Source organism: Erpetoichthys calabaricus, chromosome 7 (assembly GCF_900747795.2).
Source record: "Erpetoichthys calabaricus chromosome 7, fErpCal1.3, whole genome shotgun sequence".
NCBI lineage: Eukaryota > Metazoa > Chordata > Cladistia > Polypteriformes > Polypteridae > Erpetoichthys > Erpetoichthys calabaricus.
This window is the reverse complement of record NC_041400.2, coordinates 7,690,564-7,704,122: the sequence shown is the minus strand read 5'-3', so window position 1 is coordinate 7,704,122 and position 13,559 is coordinate 7,690,564. Positions and strand designations below refer to the sequence as shown.

Here is a 13,559-nt window from a genome sequence, read left to right as displayed (position 1 = left end):
GCAAAAGTTTTAGGCAGGTGTGAAAAAATGCTATAAACAAAGAATGCTTTCAAAAATGGAAGTGTTTATCATTTATTTTCATCAATCAACAAAATGCAGTGAATGAACAAAAGAGAAATCTAAATCAAATCAATATTTGGTGTGACCACCCTTTCAAAACAGCATCAATTCTTCTAGGTACACTTGCATGCAGTTTTTGAAGGAACTCAGCTGGTAGGTTGTTCCAAACATCTTGGAGAACTAACCATAGATCTTCTGTGGATGTAGGCTTCCTCACATTCTTCTGTCTCTTCATGTAATCCCAGACACACTCGATGATGTTGAGATCAGGGCTCTGTGGGGGCCATACCATCACTTCCAGGACTTCTTGTTTTTCTTTACGCTGAAGATAGTTCTTAATGACTTTGGCTGTATGTTTGGGGTCGTTGTCCTGCTGCAGAATAAATTTGGGGCCAATCATACGCCTCCCTGATGGTATTGCATGATGGATAAGTATCTGCCTGTATTTCTCAGCATTGAGAACACCATTAATCCTGACCAAATCTCCAACTCCATTTGCAGAAATGCAGCCCCAAACATTCAAGGAACCTCCACCATGCTTCACTGTTGCCTGTAGACACTCATTATTGTACCGCTCTCCAGCCCTTCGACGAACAAACTGCCTTCTGCTACAGCCAAATATTTCAAATTTTGACTCATCAGTCCAGAGCACCTGCTGTCATTTTTCTGCACCCCAGTTCCTATGTTTTCGTGCATACTTGAGTCGCTTGGCCTTGTTTCCACGTCGGAGGTATGGCTTTTTGGCTGCAACTCTTCCATGAAGACCACTTCTGGCCAGACTTCTCCGGACAGTAGATGGGTGTACCTGGGTCCCACTGGTTTCTGCCAGTTCTGAGATGATGGCACTGCTGGACATCTTCTGATTTCGAAGGGTAATAAGCTTGATGTGTCTTTCATCTGCTGCACTAAGTTTCCTTGGCCGACCACTGCGTCTACGATCCTCAACGTTGCCCGTTTCTTTGTGCTTCTTCAAAAGAGCTTGAACAGCACATCTTGAAACCCCAGTCTGCTTTGAAATCTTTGTCTGGGAGAGACCTTGCTAATGCAGTAGAACTACCTTGTGTCTTGTTGCTGTGCTCAATCTTGCCATGACATGAAACTGTCTTCCACAACCTCACCTTGGTAGCAGAGTTTGGCTGTTCCTCACCCAGTTTGAAGCTGTTTCTGTTTCAGTTAATGACTGTGTTTCAACCTACGTGTGACATTGATGATCATTAGCACCTGTTTGGTAGAATTGGTTGATCAGACACCTGACTAAAATCCTACAAAATCCCTGACTTTGTGCAAGTGGACCTAGAAGAATTGATGCTGGTTTGAAGGCAAAAGGTAGGAACACCAAATATTGATTTGATTTAGATTTTTCTTTTGTTCGCTCACTTTGCATTTTGTAAATCGATAACAATAAACAATCATTATTTATATTTCTCAAAGCATTCTTTGTTTACAGCATTTTTTCACACCTGCCTAAAACTTTTGCACAGTACTGCAGGTTCTAGTTTTAATCCCTAAAATTAGAAAATGTTGAATAATGTTTTAAAGAAAAGCTGCTTTCTCTTGTCAGATTTCAGATCATTCAGTATCGCGAAAAATAACATTAAGATGCGCTTTTAGTGATATTTGCCACATTTGTCGATAGTTGATTTATTGATATTGCAGTTGTTTCCTACGAAGACAGTTGTTTCTTATGTGTGGTTTTTGATCAGTACAACTTCTGATCCAGTCATTCTTTCAACACTTTGTTGCATAATGCTTTCAAGGAGAACACTGCATTTTAAGTAAGTTATGTGATAGTGGAACAGGTCAGGTCAGGTTGGGGAGCATGCACTGGTATAGTGTGTGGCTGCACCCACCACACAACGAAACCGCTCGGGAACCCAGTTGACAACCCCCAGGGCAGACACACAGTCCAGTCCCACTCGCCTGAAATGTTACATGGGTGTCCCCTTGCTCTGGTTTAGTCGCTCAGGTCCTCAACAATGAGGTTCCTATAAGCTGGATCACCCTCAGGGTATCGTGCCACATGGCTTTAGTGCTGTAACTGGCGCTCCCTCACAATGCAAGTCATGTGCCTCATTCATGACTTCGTGAGCAACACAGAGTCAAACCAGCGGGACCCAAGGATTCTCCAAAGAGACACAGTACTGAAGGAGTCCAGTCTTCATCTCAGGTCACTGCATAGCGTCCATGTCTCGTGACCATATAGCAAAACAGGAAGCACCAGGAGTGGAACAGGTAATATTTTTAAACACCTGTTTAACATTAACAAGCGGTTAACTGTCAAAGAATGATAATGTACCGTATAGTTACTGTATAACTATTTGCTTCCAAAACAACAAGATCCACTAGATCAGAGAGGAGAAAGAAAACAGACTTAACTCCACTTCACCATCTCGTTGTTTCAATGGTTCTTTAAAATTAGACGCTCTACCGATTTATTTTACCCTGGGATGAAGCATAGAACTGTAGGCGTAAATTTTAATTATTACAGGCAAAAGCATCTGGTTCATCAATTCAAATCTAACTAAATTTGTCATTTGAAATAGGACAAGAAAGCATTGTGAGAACTTATAAAGCATGAATTTTATTTTATTGATCTGGTTATTTCTCATTTTCTTAGTTTTGATGATACATAGCTTAAATAACTAGTTACTGGACTTAGGATCTGATGAGATGTTCAAAACTTGTTTTGCTCTTCAATTACAGGAACTGCTGATGTGGCTCAGCGCAGTCCCCTTGCTTGCTGGGTTAGTGCTATGATTTACTGTTTTGGTGGCGCCATGCTGTCGAGTCTTCTTTTGGCTGAGCCACTAATAGCACCTCTTTCCAACAATACCAATATATTTCTTGCATCATTCATCTGGTAAGTGTTCATCTTTGTGAACTGATAAAAGGCTTAATTGATTAAAGGTTATTGTGGTCACCACAAGTCATTCCTGAATAGTGTGAAGATGCTATTATTCCTTCAACATATTGCTGACTTCACAATTTCTTCAATCCATTTTTGTCTTCTTTAAAATGGTTACCATCCATTTAAATTTTAGTTCGGTTAAGGGTGAACAATTTATTCTGACTTTATCATCTACAATCATGCCCGAAATTATCGGCACCCCTGGAATTTTCCCAGAAAATGCACCATTTCTTCCAGAAAATTATTGCAATTACAAATGTTTTGGTACACACATGTTTATTTCCTTTATGTGCATTGGAACAACACAAAAAAAAACAGAGAAAAAAAGCCAAATCTGCCATCATGTCACACAGAACTCCAAAAAATGGTCCGGATAACATTATTGGCACCTTTTCAAAATTGTGGGTAAATCGTTTTATTTCAAGCATATGATGCTCGTTTGAACTCACCTGTAGTAAGAAACAGGTGCTGGCAATACTGCAATCACGCCTGAAGCCAGTTAAAATGGAGAAACGTTAACTCAGCCTTTCTGTTGTGTGTCTGAGTGTGCCACACTAAGAATGGAGAACAGAAAGAAGAGCAGAGAATTGTCTGAGGACTTGAGAACACAAATTGTGGAAAAATATTAACAATCTCAAGGCTACAAGTCCATCTCCAGAGATCTTCATGTTCCTTTGTCCACTGTGCGCAACATAATCAAGAAGTTCACAACACATGGCACTGTAGCTAATCTCCCTGGACGTGGACGGAAGAGAAAAATTGATAAAGGACTGCAACGAAGGATAGTCCGAATGGTGGATAAACAGCACCAATCAACTTCAAAACATATTCAAGCTGTTCTGCAGACTCAGGGTGCAACAGTGTCAGCTCGAACTATCTGTCGACATCTGAACAAAATGAAACACTATGGCAGGAGAGCCAGGAGGACCCCACTGCTGACACAGAAACATAAAAAAGCCAGACTGGAGTTTGCCAAAATGTACTTGAGGAAGCCAAAATCCTTCTGGGCGAACGTCTTATGGACAGATGAGACCAAGGTAGAGCTTTTTGGTAAAGCTCATCATTCTACTGTTTACAGAAAACAGAATGAGGCCACGAAGAAAAGAACACAGTACCTACAGTCAAACATGGTGGAAGTTCTGAGATGTTTTTGGGGATGTTTTGCTGCCCCTGGCACTGGACGCCTTGACTGTGTGCAAGGCATCATAAAATCTGAAGACTACCAAAAGATATTGGGGCGCAATGTAGGACCCAGTGTCAGAAAGCTGGGTCTGCGTCAGAGGTCATGGGTGTTCCAGCAGGACAATGACCCCAAACGTACCTCTAAAAGCACCCAGAAATGGATGAAGACAAAGCGCTGGAGAGTTCTGAAGTGGCCAGCAATGAGTCCAGATCTAAATCCGATTGAACACTTATGGAGAGATCTCAGAATTACTGTTGAGAGAAGGCGCCCTTCAAATCTGAGAGACCTTGAGCAGTTTGCAAAAGAAGAGTGGTCGGAAATTTCCAGTTGAGAGGTATAACAAGCTTGTTGATGGTTATAGGAAGCACTTGATTTCAGTTATTTTTCCAAAGGGCGTGCAACCAAATATTAAGTTGAGGGTGCCAATAATTTTGTCGAGCCCGGTTTTTGAGTTTTGTGTGAAATGATGTCAGATTTGGCTTTTTTTCTGTTTTTTTTGTGTTGTTCCAATGCACATAAAGGAAATAAACCATTTGTAATTGCAACAATTTTCTGGGAGAAATGGTGCATTTTCTGGGAAAATTCCATGGGTGCCGATAATTTCGGCCATGACTGTATGTGTATATGTATAATATATATATTATATATACATTATCATAACACAGGGTCACGGGGGTCTCCTGGAGCCAATCCCAGCCAACACAGGGTGCAAGACAGGATCAAACCCCGGGCAGGGCGCCAGCCCACCGCAGTATATATAATATATACACTGTATATACAGGATGAGCCAAAATGAAGTACCACATTTCTCAGGGTCGTTGCGCGAGGTACAGGCAGCCAAGTGGGTTGGGCAAGGGGGGTCCTTTGATAGGCGATCCCTTGTAGTTTTCAGTTGGTCACATGCTTTGGTCCGGGGCGCACCGTGCTTCCGCTGTCGAAGCATTCTTCAAAAACAAAAAATCCATCATCACTATACAACACGCCTTCTGAACGCACTTCAGCATTCCTCCTAACAGTGACGTCCCAAATCGGATAACAATTCTTCAGTGGGTGACTAAATTTAGACAGACGGGTATAAATTTTAACAGAAAATCTCCAAGCTGTCTTCGTACTGTATGAATGCCTGAAAACATCCAAGCAGTAAGGGCATCAGTTTTGCAGTCTCCTAGACGTTTGGTGCGCTTCTGCCTTCAATATTTTCCAACACGTCTTTGAGGACCTTAATTTCCATCCATAAAAAATGATGGTAGTACAGGAACTCACTGAGAGAGACGGGGAGAGTCGTAGAGAGTTGTGTGTGAACATTCTGCAAACCGTTCATTGAGATGTCATCATCATTTGCTGCGATGAAGCAGATTTCCATTTGAATGGTTGCATAAATAAGCAAAACTTTTGCTATTGGGCTGAAACCAACCACTCGTGAACTTCATCAGAGACCCCTGCACAGTTTGGTGCACCGTTGCAGAATTTGGCATTGTAGGCTCTTACTTTTTTGAGGAAGGGGGAGCAACGGTCACCGTCACTTCAGAACGTTACATTGAAATGTGAGAGAACTTTTTGCGGCCCCAACTGGAAGAAATGGATGTGGTGGATGCCTGGTGTTAACAGGATGGAGCAACAGCTCATATGGTGCTGAGATCCATGCAAGCTTTTTGGGAGATGTTTCCGGGGAAGCTGATCTCCCTACATGGCGATGTCGGTGGCCTTCATATTCACCTGATCAATCTCTGTGTGATTTCGTCTTGTGGGGTGAACTCCGGTCGAAGGTACACACACACACCAACCTCAAAACCTTGAAGCCCTCAAGAATGCTATTCACCATGAAATCGTCGCTCTTCCCTTTGAAATGGCCGAACAAGTCATGCGAGCATTCAGAAATCGTCTCGAAGAGTGTATCGCTAATGATGGCCACCACCTTAAAGACATAATTTTTAAACCACAGTGAAAAAAATCTATTTTGTATACCCTTTCTTGTATCATAATGAAATTTATTTTATCTTGTAGCATTTTTGTAGAATAAGTGTTTGAAATGTGGTACTTCTTTTGGGCTCACCGTGTATAAATAAAATTGATCCTTCCTTAAAGGTGTCCATGTTTCTGATCAAGAAGCCATACCTTCCTAGGAAAGGTAGCTTTAATTGTCATAAATATATAAAATAACCTTTTTGCCTGTGCAGCACAGCACGCTGTCTCGGGGGGTGGACCCATCCACTTAATTTTTTGGGGTTAGAGGGGCTAATACTCTTCATCCTCTCACACTTCTATTTTGGGTCAATATGCTTGATCCACTTTCTCCATACAACTTGGTCCTGCACTTTCACGCAAGTGAAGCCCTTTTCCTTCAGATCTTCTTCTTTTACTTTCTCCATCTACCTCCGCTTGGGCCTCCCTCGCTTTTTCATTGTCTCTCCTCATCACCCATCCATACCACTACAACCTACTTTCCAATACTTTCTCAGATATCTCTCCCCAGTTTTGATGACCTCATTTCTAGTTCTGTCCTTTTTTTGTAACTCCAAATATCCATCTCCACATTCTCATTTCTGCCACATCTAACTTGTCCTCCTGCACTCCCTTTACTGCCCATGTCTCAGCTCCATACAACATTGCTGGTCTTACCACTGTCTTAAAAACCTTACTTTTAATCTTTATCTTAAGTCTTTGATCACACAATACTTCTGATACCTTCTCCCAATTGTTCCATCCACACTGCACTCTGTGGTTTATCTCTGTATCTAGTGTGGAGCTCGGCCTGGATACAGACAGGCGGACACCGATGGTACAAACACCCATATATGTTTATTCTCCATTCTTGTATTTACAAGGTGCAACACAACCCCAAACTCCCCCAAAGTCCAGGCCTCTTCATCCAACGCCGCCTCCACTCCTCCCGAGCTCCATCCTCTTCCACCGGACTCAAGCCCACAAATGGAGGGAGGCTGCCCCTTTTATGACCACCCAGATGTGCTCCAGGTGCCTCCCGACAATCTTCCACCGGCACTCCCCAGTGTGGCGGAAATGCCGACGGCGCATCCAGAAGCAATCCAGGTGTCCCTGATTCTCTAAATCCCCCCCAGCACTTCTGGGTGTTGCGGAAGTGCCGAGGTCCAGGGCTCCGTAGGCATCAAGGCGCACCCTGGCAGTGACCACAGGTACCTACAGGGCTGAGCTTCAAAGCTCTGTACCCGTGGTTGCCATAGCCACCAGGGCGGTCACCCCCACGTGGTCTGGGGGAGACGTAAGTCCTCCTCCGGGGCGTCCCAGCCGGTTACCACCCCCAGCCATCTGTGATACTAGTTTTCCATCTCGGGCTGTCATGATATTGTAAAGTAAGCACACAGACACACCGTTAAGGGTTGGGGATCTGTCCGCGTATAGTGAAATGCGGTCAAAGTTGTACAGTGATTTCACAACTGTAGACATTTACAAGACAAGTTTCTGGTGGAAAGATGGTGTATTTATGGAGGAGGGGACGGCAGAAAGGATGTCGGGAGGAGTGGAGAATCCTGGGATGATGATGATGTCATCAGGACGGGACGGCACGTGATTGACAAACGCGGAAGTGGCCCGGCTGTCTGAATGGAAGGTTGGAGGTGAACTCACGGTACTGGGCTCTTTTGTGGTTCGTCTTTCCTGTGAGAGAAAAAAGAGAGAGTGGTTAGTACACTGTTCCCCTCCCCAGTCTTTTGCCAGACAGTCCTTTGGCTGTCCTCTAATGGCACGTGTGTGACAATATTTAAATCGATCTACTCTTTTCAATAGATCTTCATGCAGGCAAACGTCTGAACCCTGATCATAAAAACTCGTATTCAGTCTTATCTTCAACCGTCTGTCTTCCAAAGTTTTTTTCCATTCTTCCAAATTCATCTCCTTTTGCTTTTATCTTGTGACTCGCCACATTCATAACCAGATCAAAGAGCTAAGGACTTAAAGAAGATGCCTGGTGCAGACCAACATAGACCTCAATAAGGGTGGCTTGAACATTGAAAACACTTGGCTTCTCATTTCATGTGGATTTAACTTCTTGATGCAAATGGCTATGAAGACTGTATATTAACATCAGGCTGAAATCTAACAAATTATCAGGACAAGATAACATTCATGCTTGATTGCTTGCAGAAGTTAGTGAGCACATGTATTCACCCTTTGCATATACTTTCCAAAAATCTCTGCACACTGGGGAAGTTCCTGAAGACAGAGAGGCTAGCAAATATTATCCTGCTGTATAAAGGAGGTGATCAGGCTGATCCAAGTAAATACAGGCCAGTAAGCTTAATGTACATCTCAGGTAAATTATTGGCAGGAGAAGATCAAGCAGCACATGTCTGGAACAGGTGTGTTAGTCAGATAGGCAGCATGGTTGAGGCGGGGAAGTTCGTGCTTCATTAATATGCTAGAATTCTATGAGGAATCAACAAAAGGGTACGATCAGAACTGTCAGTCAGTCAGTCATCTTCCAATCCGTTATATCCTAACACAGGGTCACGGTGGGTCTGCTGGAGCCAATCCCAGCCTGCACAGGGCACAAGGCAGAAGAAAATCCCCGGGCAGGGCACACACCAGGGACAATTTCAGATCGCCATTGCACCTAACCTGCATGTCTTTGGACTGTGGGAGGAAACCCACGCAGACACAGGGAGAACATGCAAACTCCACGCAGGGAGGACCCGGGAAGTGAACCCGGTTCTCCTTACTGCGCGGCAGCAGTGCTACCCACTGCACCAGTGTGCCGCACAATCAGAACAATGCATGCAAAATCATTTGTCTTGCTTTTGATAAGGAAGCATATGAAAGCTTAGTGGGAATTCAGTGAGCGATGTGTAGTTGGGTACAGAAGTGGCTCAAACACAAAACTGGTGGCACCTTTTCAAAATTAGGTGATATTAAACATGATGTCCAGCAGGGTTTAGTGTTGGGTCAGCTGCTCTTTTTAATTCACATATACTGTCTGGACAAGAATATAATCAAAATGATATTTGGGTTTGCAGACAATAAAAAAAACTAGGCGGGAGATCTGTTTACCTACAGTGCATCCAGAAAGTAAACTTTTTCCACATTTTGTTATGTTACAGCCTTATTCCAAAATGGATTAAATTCATTTTTTTCCTCAGAATTCTACACACAACACCCCATAATGACAACGTGAAAAAAGTTTACTTGAGATTTTTGCAAATTTATTAAAAATAAAAAACTGAGAAAGCATATGTACATAAGTATTCACAGCCTTTGCTCAATACTTTGTCGATGCACCTTTGGCAGCAATTACAGCCTCAAGTCTTTCTGAATATGATGCCACAAGCTTGGCACACCTATCCTTGGCCAGTTTCGCCCATTCCTCTGCAGCACCTCTCAAGCTCCATCAGGTTGGATGGGAAGCGTCGGTGCACAGCCATTTTAAGATCTCTCCTGAGATGTGCAATCAGATTCAAGTCTGGGCTCTGGCTGGGCCACTCAAGGACATTCACAGAGTTGTCCTGAAGCCACTCCTTTGATATCTTGGCTGTGTGCTTAGGGTCGTTGTCCTGCTGAAAGATGAACCGTCGCCCCAGTCTGAGGTCAAGAGCGCTCTGGAGCAGGTTTTCATCCAGGATGTCTCTGTACATTGCTGCAGTCATCTTTCCCTTTATCCTGACTAGTCTCCCAGTCCCTGCCGCTGAAAAACATCCCCACAGCATGATGCTGCCACCACCATGCTTCACTGTAGGGATGGTGCCAGGTTTCCTCCAAACGTGACGCCTGGCATTCACACCAAAGAGTTCAATCTTTGTCTCATCAGACCAGAGAATTTTCTATCTCATGGTCTGAGAGTCCTTCAGGTGCCTTTTGGCAAACTCCAGGCGGGCTGCCATGTGCCTTTTACTAAGAAGTGGCTTCCGTCTGGTCACTCTACCATACAGGCCTGATGGGTGGATTGCTGCAGAGATGGTTGTCCTTCTGGAAGGTTCTCCTCTCTCCACAGAGGACCTCTGGAGCTCTGACAGAGTGACCATCGGGTTCTTGGTCACCTCCCTGACTAAGGCCCTTCTCCCACGATCGCTCAGTTTAGATGGCCGGCCAGCTCTAGGAAGAGTCCTGGTGGTTTCGAACTTCTTCCACTTACATATGATGGAGGCCACTGTGCTCATTGGGACCTTCAAAGCAGCAGAAATTTTTCTGTAACCTTCCCCAGATTTGTGCCTGGAGACAATCCTGTCTCGGAGGTCTACAGACAATTCCTTTGACTTCATGCTTGGTTTGTGCTCTGACATGAACTGTCAACTGTGGGACCTTCTATAGACAGGTGTGTGCCTTTCCACATCAGGTCCAGTCAACTGAATTTACCACAGGTGGACTCCAATTAAGCTGCAGAAACATCTCAAGGATGATCAGGGGAAACAGGAGGCACCTGAGCTCAATTTGGAGCTTCATGGCAAAGGCTGTGAATACTTATGTACATGTGCTTTCTCAATTTTTTTATTTTTAATAAATTTGCAAAAATCTCAAGTAAACTTTTTTCACGTTGTCATTATGGGGTGTTGTGTGTAGAATTCTGAGGAAAAAAATGAATTTAATCCATTTTGGAATAAGGCTGTAACATAACAAAATGTGGAAAAAATGATGTGCTGTGAATACTTTCCGGAGGCACTGTATTTACATTTTTCAGGTTCTCATGCCTAATTCTACTTTTGATTTTCTCATTGATCTTCCCAAATATTCTACACTTCTACCATAAAGTAACAATTCATTGTGCACAAGTTTTATTTTAAGTGCATCTAAAGATCATGCAAAAAGACAATTTCCCCTCAGAGATTAATACAGTGTATTAAAAATATATCTCGGGGGGGGGGGGGGGGGGGTTAACCTGCAAGTGCAGTCTGCAAACCTTTAAAACTGTATGCTGCAAGTGATTATTTCAGCCTTTAACAGATTCAAAGCAAAAGTGGAATAAAATTTGAGCTCAGGAAAAGTATGTGTGTGTGTAAATACATCTAAGTTTTAAGATATTTTTAAATTCCCCAATGCCCAGATCATTATAATGAAATTGGAAAAGTATGGGACAAGTTTTAGTCTGTTTTTATGTGGATTTATCCAGATGACAAGGAAACAAGTCAGACAGGGCACCAGGGGTCTTTAAAAACTGTATAGGAATTCATTTTCTGTGTTTTTTATGTTGTCACTGTCACATTTCAGTCATGAAGCACATGAGAAGCACAATTATCATGACTGTAATTTCCCCTTTCACTAGCTTTTGTAGTGTCTATGTTGTAGTGGTGTATGTCAAGATTTAACTAAGGGAGTTTTGACACACTTTAGATTTTCTGAGACCCCAGCAGAAGATGTAATTTTTGGTTTGTAGACATCAAGTGTAATGGGATACTTCCTCTTTTGCTTTATATCACAATATTTTCCTTCTGAATGCTTCTCTCTCTATATATACTGTGTATATATTCTATAGTAGCTCGTCTTAGCTATCTACTGCCATTTTTTTTCTAATTCCCAGCAATTTGCCTTCATTCTTTTGGAGATGGTGCCATCTGCTGGAAGTTCAGAATATTGTTATGTTCTGAAAAATCATTTTCAACAGAGGAAGGTTACATTAAACCCTGAACATGAATTGCAGTTAGAACTTTGCTGTTTCTGCTACAGAAGTGAAAATATTAGTGCAGTGCAGTGTATATTGTATTTTTAACTGTAGTGTAAGGATGGAAATGTTTCAGATTGTATATAACAACTTTTCTTTCTTCTCCCAGAAAAATATTTCTGACACCAGTAGGTTACACAATAGACCACAATAAGAAATTTTCTCATTCTTAGGTTCCTTCCAGAAAATGGCAATGACATTTTGCTTTAATGACAGCCTTGAGTCTGTTGGGATACTTCTCTATCAGCTTTGCACATCTAGATGAGCAGTATTTACCCACTGCTCTTTACAGAACGGTCAAATTGGATGGTGAGCATTGGTGGTCTGCTATCTTCAAGTCGTTCCACAGATTTCCAATGTGATTCAGGTCTGGGCTCTGACTGGCCACACCAGGACATTCACTGTTTTCTCCTTCAGCCACTGTGTGCTCAATTTTACTGTGTGCTTTGGGTCGATGTTGTGTTGAAAGGTATACATTCTGCCCATCTTCAACTTTCTGGCAGAGGGTAGCAGGTTTTCCTCAAGAATTTTGCCCCACCCATTTTTCCTTCTACCCTAACGAGAGCCCCAGGCTCCCCACAACAGGATGCTGCCACCTCCATGCTTTACTGTCGGTATGGTGTGTTGTGTGGATGGTGAGCTGCATTGGTGTACCGTTTGGTATCGAGGCCAAATAGTTCAATTTTGGTCTCATCTGACCATAAGACCTTTTTCCACTTGGCATCAGAATCTTCAAGGTGCATTCTGTCAAAGCTCAAACAAGCCTTAATGTGGCCTTTCTTGAGAAGTGGCTTTTTCCTTGTGACTCTCCTGAACAAGCCACCATTGTGGAGCTCTTGTGAAATTGTTGTCACATGCACACCATTAATGACCACTCTGTGCCATAAAATCTTGTAACTCCTTCAAAGTGGCCATTGGCCTCTTGGTAGCCTCTCTTACCAGTTTTCTCCTTGCTCTTCCATTCAGTTTGGAGGATCCAGGGAGGGTCCTAGTAGTACCAAACACTCGCCACTTCTTTATCATGGACTTTACAGAGCTCCTTGGGATTGATAAAGCCTTTGAGGTTTTTTTTGTCTCCATCTCCTGCCTTATGTCTGTCCACAACTCTATCCTTGAGATCTTTTGAAAGTGGCTTGCCACCCATAGTCAGTTGTGTGCTGTCAGTGGCACTACCAAGCAAGGGAATGAATCCTTCAGGAACAGCTTCACTAATCACACGGATTACAACAGATCACAGGTGGAAGGAAGCCAGTAACCACAATGGAAATGGGGGGTCACTGACACCTGATTGAGTTTAGGAGTGGTGAGGGGGGGATCCTTTATTAATCTCAGTATGTCTTGTTTGTTATTTTTTAAAATTCTTCTGAACTGTAACTGTGATATCTTTCACTTGGAAGTTAAAGATTGCATTGAGTAAGTAAAGCTGAAAAAAATATTGGTTTGTGTGTTTTCATTTAAAGCTGTAAAGCAAAAAAAATTGGAATATTTCAAAGGGGGAGGATTCTTTTCTATACCCACTGTCCATTCCTCCAGAAGCTGGTACATTTTCTAATGCAATTTTTGAGAGGAAACTGATGTACCATCTTATGGTTGCAGATTCTTTACAACGCACAGCGATGTAATGGTGTCATGCATTTTGCATGCTAGTGAAGTTGCTTGTTTATTGTGATACACAGCTTACAGTGCATCCGGAAAGTATTCACAGCGCTTCATCACTTTTTCCACATTTTGTTATGTTACAGCCTTATTCCAAAATGGATTAAATTCATTTTTTTCCTCAGAATTCT

At 42.7% G+C, this 13,559-nt stretch overlaps 1 protein-coding gene across 1 annotated transcript in view; it reads left to right on the top strand.

Moving 5' to 3' along the window:
* tmem38b (transmembrane protein 38B) overlaps positions 1 to 13,559 on the top strand; it is a 44,762-nt gene that overhangs the window by 18,462 nt on the left and 12,741 nt on the right. The window contains exon 2 of the mRNA XM_028805057.2: positions 2,764 to 2,920. Within this exon, the coding sequence (XP_028660890.1) occupies positions 2,764 to 2,920 (157 nt within the window). The remainder of the gene's footprint in view (positions 1 to 2,763; positions 2,921 to 13,559) is intronic.